Genomic DNA, 13113 nt, shown 5'->3' with positions numbered 1-13113 from the left:
ATTGGGGAGAGACGAGAAACAGACAAGTGGCAAATCTCAAACTAATTTTCTCCTGAGAATATGAGACTCATTACGAGTAAATTTAATTCTTTCAGGGCAGAGAGATTATTCAGTAGTAAATAGAACACCATTAAAAATTCACTTAATCCAACAGGCACCAGCCCTAGCTTTTTCAGCCACTTTTAGTATGAAACTAGTGGGCAAGTATTTGATTTGATTTATTATTGTCACATGTATTAACATGCAGTGAAAAGTATTGTTTCTTGCACTATGCAGATAAAGCATCCCATTCATAGAGAAGGAAATGAGAGAGTGCAGAATGTAGTGTTACAGTCATAGCTAGGGTGTAGAGAAAGATCAACTTAATGCAAGGTAAGTCCATTCAAAAATCTGACAGCAGCCAGGAAGAAGCTGTTCTTGAGTCGACTGGTACGTGACCTCAGACTTCTGTATCTTTTTCCCGACGGAAAAGTTGGAAAGTTCATGCTGTTGCAGTACTTCCAATGCCTTTGAATGATAAGTCCATCAGTGAGGGTGATAATGGCATGCTCTATGAAGAAGCAGAGTTTGCTAAATGCAACTTCCAGATTTCCATGTTTAACCATGCATGTGTTGACTGCAGATGTTGTTGACAGGTTTCCTCCAATTATGATGAGTGCTGATAGCTCCACCACTATATGCATCGCTAATTCTGGACCATTGTGGTATCATATCTAACTTAATCATGTGGCATACAACTGGGAGATGACTGCTATGTGCCATGCAAGATCAACGAAGATTAGTTGCATTGAGACTAATTGAAAGTTCCAATGCAACACTATTATATAGACATTTACTGTATTTGAAGTGCTACATTTATTTAAACTTTACTGAACAGCTAAAATGCAATTGTTTAAATTTGCTGATTTGAAGCCTTCATTGAATAGTTTCTTAATTGATTACATGTAGTCTGATCATTTTTGTCATAGGAAAAGCTTGACAAAATAATATAAATCAAATCAAAATACTGGAAGTTCAATCTGGGGCTACCAGAGGTAAGGAAGGCGAGTTTAACCTCAGCGGAACCTTTTTTAAAATTCATTTGTGGGTCATGGGCGTCACTGGCTGGCCAGCATTTATTGCCCATTCCTAGTTGCTCTTGGAGGACAGTTGAGAGTCAAGCACATTGATGTGGATCTAGAGTCACATGTAGGAGAGCTTCAAGTTTTGAGGTGTCCAGATTACCAACAACCTGTCCTGGTTTCTCCATGCCAATGCTATTGTTAAGAAAGCCCACCAACGCTTCTACTTTCTCAGGAGTTTAAGGAAATTTGGCATGCCAGTTACGACTCTCACCAACTTTTATAGATGCACCATAGAAAGCATTCTTTCTGGTTGTATTACAGCTTGGTATGACTCCTGGTCTGCCCAAGACCGCGAGAAACGAAGTCCAGTCCATCACTCAACCAGCCTCCCATCCATCGACACTGTCTACACTTCCTGCTGCCTTGGAAAAGCAGCCAGCATAATCAAGGACCTCACGCACCCTGGACATGCTCTCTTCCACCACCTTCAGTCGGGAAAAAGATACAAAAGTCTGAGGATACGTACCAACTGACTCAGGATCAGCTTCTTCCCTGCTGCCATCAAACGTTTGAATGAACCTACCTCTCATTAAGTAGATCTTTCTCTACACCCTAGCTATGACTGTAACACTACATTCTGCACTCTTTTCCTTCTCTATGTACAGTATGCTTTGTCTGCATAGTGTGCAAGAAATAATACTTTTCACTGTATACTAATACATGTGACAATAATAAATCAAATCAAAATCAAGTAAGGACAGCAGATTTCCTTCCCAAAGGCACATTAGTGAACCAGATGGGTTTTTACTGACAATCAACAATGATTTCACAGTCATCAGTAGATTCTTAATTCCAGATATATTTTATCGAATTCAAATTCAACTTGGGTCCCCAGAATATTAGCTGAGTTTCTGAATTAATAGTCTAGCGATAATACCACTAGGCCATCGCCTCCCCTGCTCAGTGTCAATGGATAAGATTTTTTTTGCAAAATATATGTGCGATGTTAGGGAAAGTTCCCACAGGTGTGGAATCCCAGTGCTGGGAAGCCTTGTGATGGACATTGAGTAAAACATACAATCTACCACAGACTGTCAGAGTATCCAGGGATAGCATATTTGCACTACATATTGGAAAATTATGTCTTTATAACAGTTGATCTGTGCTTGAGCAACAATTGGCCCAATGATGCAGCGGAGGGGATGAGGAGTTTGCATAGAAACATAAATTAGTAGACCATTCGACCCTTCAAGCCTGCTCCACCATTCATCTTGATTATGGCTGATCATCGAATTCAACATCCTGATCCCCCCCCCCCCCTTCCTCCCATATCCCTTGATCCCTTTAGTCCAAAGAGCAATATTTAATTTCTTCTTTAAATCATACAACGTTTTGGTCTCGACTACATTTGCTGGTACTGAATTCAACACATTCACCACCCTCTGGGTGAAGAAATGTCTCCACACCTCAGTTCTAAAAGGTTTACCCCTTATCCTGAAACTATGACCTCTAGTTCTGGACTCTTCCACCATTGGGAACATTTTTTCTGAATCTACCCTGTCTAACCCTATTTGAATTTTATAAATTTCTATGAGATCCCCTCTCACTCTTCTAAACTCCAGTGAATATAATCCTAACCAACTTAGTGGATAGTCAGAAGCTTTTTCCCAGGGTGGAAGAGTCAATTACTAGGGGGCATAAGTTTAAGGTGCGAGGGACAAGGTTTAAAGGAGATGTACGAGGCAAGTTTTATTTTTACACAGAGGGTGGTGGGTGCCTGGAACTCGCTGCCGGGGAGGTAGTGGAAGCAGATATGATAGTGAGTTTTAAGGGACGGCTGGACGAATACATGAATAGGATGGGAATAGAGGGATATGGTCCCTGGAAGGGTAGTGGGTTTTAGTTCAATCGGACAGCACGGTCAGTGCAGGTTTGGAGGGCCTGTTCCTGTGCTGTAATTTTCTTTGTTCTTAGTCTCTCTTCATATGACAAACCTGCCATCCCAGGAATCAGCCTGGTTAACCTTCTGGATATTTCCCAGAATATGGTTACCCAAGAAGCAGTATGAAATAATCCAAGATACATGGATAATGTAAAAAGGTGAATGTCCATCAGTAGGGCCAGCAGAAAGGCAATTCTCAAGGACAGCATACCTCAGTTACTGGAACAGCCCAATAAATATTTAGTGTTCAACAAGTATGAGGACTGTGGCAATAACTTGAGGGTAAGCCTGAGCAATAATGCAGCACGCTACATGAATGAGAGGCAGGTTCATTACACAAATGGTAAATTGATAAACTAAGACAGGGGAAGATAAAACCTTTTCAGCACCATTAGTGGAAGTCCGGAATTCTGTCTCACTTGTGGTGAAGGTCATTATGAGTGGAAACTTTTCTGGTAAGGAGGTAAAGCACCGAAACACTAGTTAGAACGTAGAACTTAGAACAGTACAGCACAGAACAGGCCCTTCGGCCCACGATGTTGTGCCGAGCTTTATCTGAAACCAAGATCAAGCTATCCCACTCCCTATCATCCTGGTGTGCTCCATGTGCCTATCCAATAAATGCTTAAATGTTCCTAAAGTGTCTGACTCCACTATCACTGCAGGCAGTCCATTCCACACTCCAACCACTCTCTGCGTAAAGAACCTACCTCTGATATCCTTCCTATATCTCCCACCACGAACCCTATAGTTATGCCCCCTTGTAATAGCTCCATCCACCTAGGAAATAGTCTTTGAACGTTCACTCTATCTATCCCCTTCATCATTTTATAAATCTCTAAGTCTCCCCTCAGCCTCCTCCGCTCCAGAGAAAAAAGCCCTAGCTCCCTCAACCTTCTAACCTCTGCTACTGCCGGTGAAGGAGACAGACTTGTGGGTGACGGGAGGCGACTGTGTGTCCACATTGGCTACCCGGTCCCAGGTGGTGTTCCAGAGTATATTCATAGGCTGCCAATAGCAAGACCAATGTTGTATCCAAGCCGAGTCGATTGGGAGAATTGCTTTGTTCTCTTTGAAAAGGCCCAGTAAGGGTTTATGGTCGGTAAGTATAAAAAAAGTCAACCATAGATATATCGATGCAACTTCTTCAGCACTAAATACGACCACCAACCCTTGCTTCTCAATTTGAGAATATATTTGCTCTGCATCGGAAAGGGTCCTAGAGGCATACATGATGGGCTTCTCCATCCTATCTTTCCAATTATGTGTACACTAGTTGATCCATGTTAGAAGTAATAACATAGATAGTAATAAATGTGGGATACTCTAGAGAACTAAATTGAAAAACAAAAGCAAGGATTGCAATCTCCAGATTGCTTCCATGTGTCACATGCTGGAAAAACTAAGGAGGGAAAGCTGATGCAGAAGAGAAAAGTTCAGATTGGGATACAAATGATTTCTGGAAGAACTGACCCCACCATCTTTGTGATGGAGTTAAATTTGATTTGATTTATTGTCACATGTATTAACATAGTGAAAAGTATTATTTCTTGCGCGCTATACAGACAAAACATACCGTTCATAGAGAAGGAAACGAGAGTGCACAGAATGTGTTACAGTCATAGCTAGGGTGTAGAGAAAGATCAACTTAATGCAAGGTAAGCCCATTCAAAAGTCTGACAGCAGCAGGGAAGAAGCTGTGCTCGAGTCGGTTGGTACATGACCTCAGACTTTTGTATCTTTTTCCCGAAGGAAGGTGGTGGAAGAGAGAATGTCTGGGGTGTGTGGGGTCCTTAATTATGTTGGCTGCTTTGCCGAGGCAGTGGGAAGTGTAGACAGAGTCAATGGATGGATAAAGCAGTGGGGGAAGAACTGAACCAATACAGATAAAATAAACCAAAAGAAAGAAGCCAAGAGTTATGAGGAGATAAAAGAATTGTCATAAAAAGGGATGAGATTTCAAAAAAAGACCTGGAAAATGAATCAACATTTCAAAAATTGGTACCAAGATGGAGTGGTACGTATGTGAATACACAAAACACACAATACAAAACTCGAGAGTTAGAAATATTGGTAACTACAGTGTGATGATATTGTAACTATTATAGAGTTGTGTCTTAAGTTGTTTCTTACAAGACAAGGATTTTAATATCTCTGATAGTATCATAACAATTACAAATGAGAAGCTGTGGAGGAAGAAAGGGATTTAGGCAAAAGCAAAATACTGCAGATGTTGGAAATCTGAACTAAAAACAGAAAAGGCCGGAAATACTCAGCACGTCAGGTCGTATCTGTGGAGACAGAAACTGCTTTAATATTTCAGGTCAATGACCTTTCATCAGAACAGAGGAAGGATAGAAATGTAATAAGTTTTGAGCAAGTGAAGGGGATGGAGGTGGAAGAGAGAACAAAAGGGAAGTTAGTTCTGTGATAGGGTCGATGTCAGGAGAGATAAAATTACAAAAGGTTTAATGGTATAAAAACCAAAGGGAGTGGCAATGGGTCAAGAAATAATTGATGTCCAGATGAGGTATGAATGGCAGGAACTCAAGTGTCCGAATGGAATGCAAGACCAAAAGAAAAAGCTGAAGCAGCAACACAAAAAAACTAAACAAAATGATGGCAGAGGTTATGATCTAAAACTGCTGAACTCACGTGTGCAAAGTCAAACATGAGGTACTGCTCCGTGAACTTGCATTGAGTTTCATTGGAACATAGTAGCAAGGAAAGGACAGAAAGGGTCCAAGATGGAGAACTGAAATGACAAGCGACAGGAATTTGTGGACTGAATGGATTTAGGTGCCCACATACGCAAATTACTGAAGATTACTACAAGATTGTAACAACAGATACAAAAGCCATTAAAAGTCTAATGGAAGGTTCCCCTTTCTCCCAAGAAGGGTGATATGCAAAAAGAAGGAAGTGATGCTACAACTGTACAAGGCCTCGGTCAGATCCAGTACAGTGTACATTTTCTGAGTACTGCAGGTCAAATTACTGTGAGATGGGGAGGGACTAATAAAGCTCCCAAAATGTAAGGTGATTGAAGGGATTGCATTGAGACATGAATTGCAAAAGAGAAATGTGCGTTATAGACTCCCAAATAGCTGAAATAAACTAGGGGTACAGTTTTGTTGTCAATTCGGAGAGATATGCAGAAACTGCCGGAAAATCTCAGTAGGTTTGACAGCATCTGTGGGGAGGAAATAGAGCCAACGTTGAGTCTAGATGACCCTTCGTCAAAGCTGAGAGCAAAGAGAACAGCAGAGATTTATACTATTGGGGTTGGGCGGAGGGGGTGGAATTGGACAAAGGGAATGTAATGAGGATACAGATGGCTGAGGAAGTGCTAAGAGTGATCAGAATGCAAGAATGGCAGAACAGAGGTACAGATTATTAAAGGGCTGCCTGAGGAATGTGGCAGTTGCACTGAAGGGGGAGTGGGGTGTGGAAAGGAGGAGGGCTGGAACGGAGAAGTGTAAAAATAGAAGTGAGAAAGAAGGGTGATAAAATGGATGAGCGAGATGAAATGAAATAAAATATATAGAAATAGGGTGAAGGTGGAGGAGAGAATTCATCCTCTGAAGTTGTTTCACTCAGTTGTTCAGTCCAGAAGGCTGTAAAGCGCCCAATCAGAAGATGAGGTGCTGTCCCTCCAGTTTGCGTTCGGGCTCGCTAGAACATTGCAAAAGGCCAAGGGCAGATATGTGGACAGGAGAGCAGGCTGCTGTGTTGAAGTGGCAAGTGACAGGAAGGTCTAGGTCCTGCTTGCAGACAGACCGAAGGTGTTCAGCAAAGTGGTCACCCAGTCTACGTTTGGTCTCTCCGATGTAGAGTAGACTGCACTGGGAGTAGTTAATGCAATAGGCCAGATTGAAGGAGGTGCTTAGGACCTGGAACAGTGAGCAGGGAGGTGGTAATGGGGCAGATGTTACACCTTCTCCGATTGCATGGGAAGGTGCCGTGGGCAGGTGATGAGATGTGTGTGATGGAGGAGTGGATCAAGGAGTCCCGGAGAGAGAGCTGTGAGGCATTGGTGCTGACTACTGTACCACCATCTTCTCAGAACAATTAGAAATGGGCAATAAATGTTGGCCTTGTCAATGATATTCTCCACCATCCTGACAATGAATTACAAAATATAATATTTAAACTGGGATAGTAGCATCACAGACTGCAAGTGCAGTCAGGCAAAAAGTATTGCAGTTGCATACTACTATGCACTAACACTGGAAGCAGCCGAAAATTTGAATCAACATCACCTTGAAGAAATCGTTATCAAGCGCTTGATAACATGCAGGAGGAAAGGTAGGAATAAAAACTGAAAAAATATTTAGCTGGTTCAGTTCTCCCTAAAATCTTTATTTTGCGCTACCCAATTAATTTCTAACTTTTACCACCAATTATTTTCAACTTGCAGGTGAAAAAGGAAATACAAATTGAATTTATCCAATAAGAGACTTTAAATACCACCTTTTAAAAGTTTATTTATTAGTCTCAAGTAAGGCTTACATTGCACTGCAATGAAGTTAATGTGAAATTCCCCTCCGGCGCCTGTTCGAGTAAATATACCTAGCCAGTTTAGCGGTTGTTTGATAATGTTTTCTAAAGAACATAGTAAACTGTTAGCATACATATGTCTGAGGCTGTATCAAAGTCAAATTATGATGAGATTGGTTTTGTACTGTAATAGTTATTCTACACTTGAGTCAATAAAATCCTGCGAGTAAATAACTAATTGTTCAATGAGAACAGTGGTTGCTATAAAAAATGCTGCATGAAAATAAATAAGTGCTATGTATTGGTCATAGCCATAATTTTAGAGACCTAATGCAATTGTTGAGTTCCCACTGTCAATACTAGTCTCATTTTAAAAATGCCCAACTGTGAGGAGAAAATAGAGAATGTCCTTTTCAGAAAGCAAGAACTTCATTGCTGATAGCTACACCAGATTTTGGTTTTCTATTAATTATTAGGATAGGGCATTGAAAAGACTGATATTTATTATCCATGATTGCATAGTGAAAGAGGTAGCAAGCAATGATTCAGTCACAGGGCAAGAACAAAACATTTTCTTCATGAGGGCATTAGGTCTCTACAACAATCGAATGGCTTCATGCTCACTTTTACTGATACCAGCATCTTACTTCTGATTCAAAATCTTAAACTACCAAAATGAGATTGGAATTCTCTGGATTATTACTCAACAAGTAACATAACTACTACCCTACCAGTCCTTGCCTTCACAAAACATTGTAGGTGCTCACAAGCCAGATTTGGATTATTTACATTCACTCCTTAGATAAACAATTATCTGTAATGAAGTTTGCACTTAACAGAAGCAGGTGGGTGATTTCAATTGATTCCAATATAAAAGGAATCCAGGATGGCTCCTTTTTCCTACACCTGCTTGTACACACTTGCATTCACTCCATGCATTGAGAGCACCGGAGCAATTCAGCTTCTAGTTACACACTAAAATTACATTTTAAAAAATATTAACTTGTGGCACATGAATAATGGTTTTTGACATAACATTTTTAGATGCATTAATAAGCAAAATAGAAAGCAGCTGCTTTTACTATTTAAAAAACTGATAGAAGTATTTTAATGCATGAAGTTTGAGTTCAAGATAACCTAGAGCAGAATTAATAAACTACTCTATCCTGAAAGAACTGATGTCCAAATATTTTGAGATAACAAAAACAATTATTTTGGCTCAACCAAACCAAACTTAAGTGTTAAAGGCTCAACATGTTTTAATCAAATTTCCCACTAGTTTGGAAAACAAAAAGGTAGCATTTAACAACAATCAATAAAGTAAGAATAAGCTCCCATTTCTCCCCTTATCCTTAAGGTCGTCACTTATGCCTGACAAAATGTTTTGTAAATTGCCCCTCTTAGCAAGCAAATTCAGTTAATGTTGATAAGCCATCACCAAGCACAATTTAAACTTTTTACACTATGTTCACATCAACAGTGAAAAAACATCCAACAGTAGTTATAAATGTTGCACACCAAAGCTTGGACTGTGGAGAAGAATCACAGAATATAGGATGACATTTGGCCCTTCAAGCCCATGCTGGCTCTCTGGAGCAACACTTTAGCTGGTCCCATTCCTCAGCCCTTTCTCCATAACCTAGTAAATGCTTAAATGCTGTTCCTTCCAGGTGTTTATCTAATTTCCTTTTGAAAACCACAACTGTATTGCTTCCAATACTCCTTCAGGCAGTTAACTCCATATTACACAAAAAGTTCTTCCCTCATGTCACTTTGGCTCTTTTGCCAACCACTTTAAATCTGTGTTTCTGATTCTCGACCTTTCTGCTAATGGGAACATGGCCAGAAGAGAATATTTAGTGCTTTATAACATTAGTATGAAGTACTGTTGGATACAAATGTTATTGCTAGTGGTAGCAGCAACGGTGGAACAATTGAAATGAATGTAAAGTACCACCTAATAAACAATTAACAAATGTACATTAAAGTTTAATTAGAAACAAAGTCAAATCTTTTCAATAAGTCCTTAATGATTAAGAACGAACACAGTACAATTACATTATAAAACATGCTGCTTCAATGAAAACCCAATTTGCATTTGCAGTTCAATTTGGGAAACAGATTGAATCATTAGTAATGGAAACTACAGTTTCTAGGTGATAAATACTCAATGCTTAAAAATTGCAGTCATTCAATGTATTATTTCCATAAGGATAATATTGTTACAAAACAAAGATACCTGGAAGTACACAGCTCAGAGAAGCTGGGTACAACAGTTCAAATAGAATCATTCTTCAGAAATCCAAGTAAGAAGTCTCACAACACCAGATTAAAGACAAACAGGTTTATTTGGAATCATGAGTTTTCGAAGCACTGCTCCTTCATCAGGTGAGTGATGAAGGAGCAGCGCACCGAAAGCTTGTGATTCCAAATAAACCTGTTGGACTTTAACCTGAAGTTGTGAGACTTCTTACTGTGCCCACCCCAGTCCAATGTCGGCATCTCCACATCAGAAATCCAAAGCAGGGCTCTATTCAAAAGACTTTATTCCACTAACACAACATTTGCAATTCGTAACATATCTCATTCAGCCTCATTTCTTACCCTATCAGCATGCAACTTTTATTCATCCATTCTGGTGAAGAACATGCATCGGAAAAAGAATGTTTTTCTGCTGATTGTCCCTGTGTTTCTAGCTATTTTCGAATCACCTCAGCAATAGGTTTTAAGAATCTCCACAGTGGCTTAATAAACTTACTTTTGGCCATTATGTTCTATATAGCAAGCTAACTAGTAAGCTATTGAAATTCACCTTCCTCTGCACCATTGCCGTGCTTAGAGAGATTCAGACATCTATGTTGCGAATCAGACAGTTCCACTCACAGACGGCAAAGCTGCAGATTTAGTTTCTGCAACAATATATCGCCCAACACAGCATAAACCCAAAGCTGAACCGAGTTAAATTTTGTGAAGCACATTATTGCACCCCATGGGCACAACCAGAAGTCTCTGTTGTGTTATAAACTCCTCGTACACCCATAAGGCAAGGCAGGTCGCCACTTTAATAAACGTCGGGCAGTCGGCTCGCCGCATGGGAAGAAATACGGCGATCTTTCTCCCAGCGAAAGATTCCCTTCTTCGCCTCCTACTAGCCGGGCCGTCCACTACCCGAGCCCCAGGCCCGCGTCGTGCGAGAGGGGAGAGAGAAGCGGACAGTCAGTGAGCCGCCTGCATCTCACACAACCTCGACACAAGCCCCGCAGCAGCAGACCAAACACTGGTGAAAGAGCGGAGGCCGAGGCGAGGTGCGGGGGTTAGTGAGTGGGGGGATGGGGTGGATGGGGGGAGCCGCCAGGGCTCGGAGTGCCTGAGCCGGGCCGGGGCCCCGCTTACCTTTAACAGATTGGACGCCATGTTCAACTTTACTGAATCCCTCGCAGCCTCTCGCGTGATTTCAGGGTAAACCAGGGGGGAGAAACTCGAGGCGAAAAGGTGACAGAAAAAATAAAGACAAAAAAAATCATCCAATACTTCACATGGCAACGGGCCAGTGCGCCACCGTCTTATCGGTGTTTAATATTCATTTGGTTTTGTTCTTTTTTTCCCCCTTGTTTTTTTTTACCCCATTAATATTTTCTGCTCTCCACTCGGCCCCTCCCTCCGCATCCTGCCCCGGCTCTAAACTTAGCTCCGCAACAACAGATCCATATCAGGCTCGTTCATGTGATCCCCAGGCAACCGCCAATACAGCTCCGCTCCTTCAGTCCCAGCGGCCGCTCCGGCAACACCGCCCCTGGAGGACAGCGCCGCTCCGGCAACACCGCCCCGGGAGGACAGCGCCGCTCCGGCAACACCGCCCCTGGAGGACAGCGCCGCTCCTGCAACACCGCCCCTGGAGGACAGCGCCGCTCCGGCAACACCGCCCCTGGAGGACAGCGTCGCTCCGGCAACACCGCGCCTGGAGGACAGCGGCCGCTCCGGCAACACCGCCCCTGGAGGACAGCGTCGCTCCGGCAACACCGCGCCTGGAGGACAGCGCCGCTCCGGCAACACCGCCCCTGGAGGACAGCGCCGCTCCGGCAACACCGCCCCTGCGCTCCGGCAACACCGCCCGTGGAGGACAGCGCCGCTCCGGCAACACCACCCCTGCAGGACAGCGGCCGCTCCGGCAACACCGCCCCTGCAGGACAGCGCCGCTCCGGCAACACCGCCGCTGGAGGACAGCGGCCGCTCCGGCAACACCGCCCCTGGGGGAACAGCGCTCCGCCTCAGACCGCTCTCACATCATCAGCGCCCCCTTCCTCTGGAGGACTGCACTGCCCCTCCACCGGCACCCTTACCTGCGGCCGCTCTGGCATCAAGAGCGCCCCCTTCCCCCGGAGGACAGCACTGCTCTTCCATCCGCACCCTCAGCAATCGGACAGCGACACTCCAGCACTCACCTTCAAGCAGCTCAAACCCTACAGTTAACTTCTCCCCTTAGCCTGATTTTAACAAGGCGCTACCTTTCCCTTCAGGTTACGGATCCAAAAGCAATGCTTGACAAGTATAGTTGCCAACAGCAATATGCCCATTATCACTGGTTACACCAGGTTCTCCTAAAATGGTCCTGCTCCAATGGAAATGTCCCGGAGTCTCCAGACATTGCTGGAGCAACCAAGAGTAAAATCACAGCGGCATTAAAACACATTGGTCTAAATAGACTATTTCAATTCCCCGGGGCAGACAGCCTTACTGACATTATGTGTGGGGGTTCGTCAATATTATCAATCTGCCCCAGAGGAATCAATAGTGAGGTTCAGGTTGGCTATGTAAAAGGACAAGGATCAATCAATCCACAATATAAATCTTGTCTGGTTGCCTTTGTCTTCAGCTCTGATGAAGGGTCAGCCTGACTCAAAAGATTTGACACTATTTTACGACCTCACTCGGGCGAGGCACGTAAAATCCCGCCCGAGATGAACGGAGAATTCCATTCTGCGAGCCTCGCCCACCCCAGAATGGTCAAAATTCCAGCTGTTGGTCCTATTTTCTCTTCACAGATGCTGTCAGACCTGCTGAGATTTTCCAGAATTTTCTGTTTTTGTGTCAGTGAGATGAGAACTGATGTGATCCAGACAAATTGGGATCAAGGTTGGCAGAAAAAATAAAACTGGACAGTGGACTGCCTTTAAAGGAGGAAATAGTTCAGGTGCAATCAAGAGACATTCCCACAGCAGGAAAGATAGGGCAGACAAATCCAGCACTCCCGGCTGACAGGGATAGAGAGTCAGATGAAGCAGAAAAGGGGTGCATGACAGATATCAGGTGGATAACAGAATTGAAAATCGAGCTGAATATAGAAGGTTCAGAAGGAAATTGTACAAAAAAAACATGAGGGGCAAAGAGAGAGAGAGTATGCAAAGAGATTGACGGCTAATAAAAGGAAATCCAAAAGTCTTCGATAGGCATCTATATTATATATAGTAAAACGGTGGTAAAAACAGGGTAAAGCCAATTATAGCCAAAAGAGGATTTACACATGGAAGCAGGAGGCAGAGCTGAAGTACTATATCGGTATTTTGCATCCGTCCTTACCACAGAAGGTGTTCCTCATAATGAAAGGAG

The 13113-nt window shown here is 42.9% G+C and overlaps 1 protein-coding gene across 2 annotated transcripts in view; it reads right to left on the bottom strand.

The window, feature by feature from the left end:
- LOC144499717 (cullin-5) overlaps positions 1–11781 on the bottom strand; it is a 76352-nt gene extending 64571 nt beyond the window's left edge. The window contains exon 1 of one of the 2 annotated variants that reach the window (XM_078222052.1): positions 10900–11781. In XM_078222052.1, coding sequence (XP_078078178.1) covers positions 10900–10920 — 21 coding nt within the window. In that variant the 5' untranslated portion in view covers positions 10921–11781. Of the gene's footprint in view, positions 1–5661; positions 5756–10899 lie in introns of those variants that run through there. The other variant, XM_078222053.1, reaches the window with a different exon arrangement.
- Between the last annotated feature and the right edge of the window lie 1332 nt (positions 11782–13113).

This window comes from Mustelus asterias, chromosome 10 (assembly GCF_964213995.1).
Source record: "Mustelus asterias chromosome 10, sMusAst1.hap1.1, whole genome shotgun sequence".
Classification (NCBI taxonomy): domain Eukaryota; kingdom Metazoa; phylum Chordata; class Chondrichthyes; order Carcharhiniformes; family Triakidae; genus Mustelus; species Mustelus asterias.
This window is presented reverse-complemented; position numbering and strand designations above follow the sequence as displayed.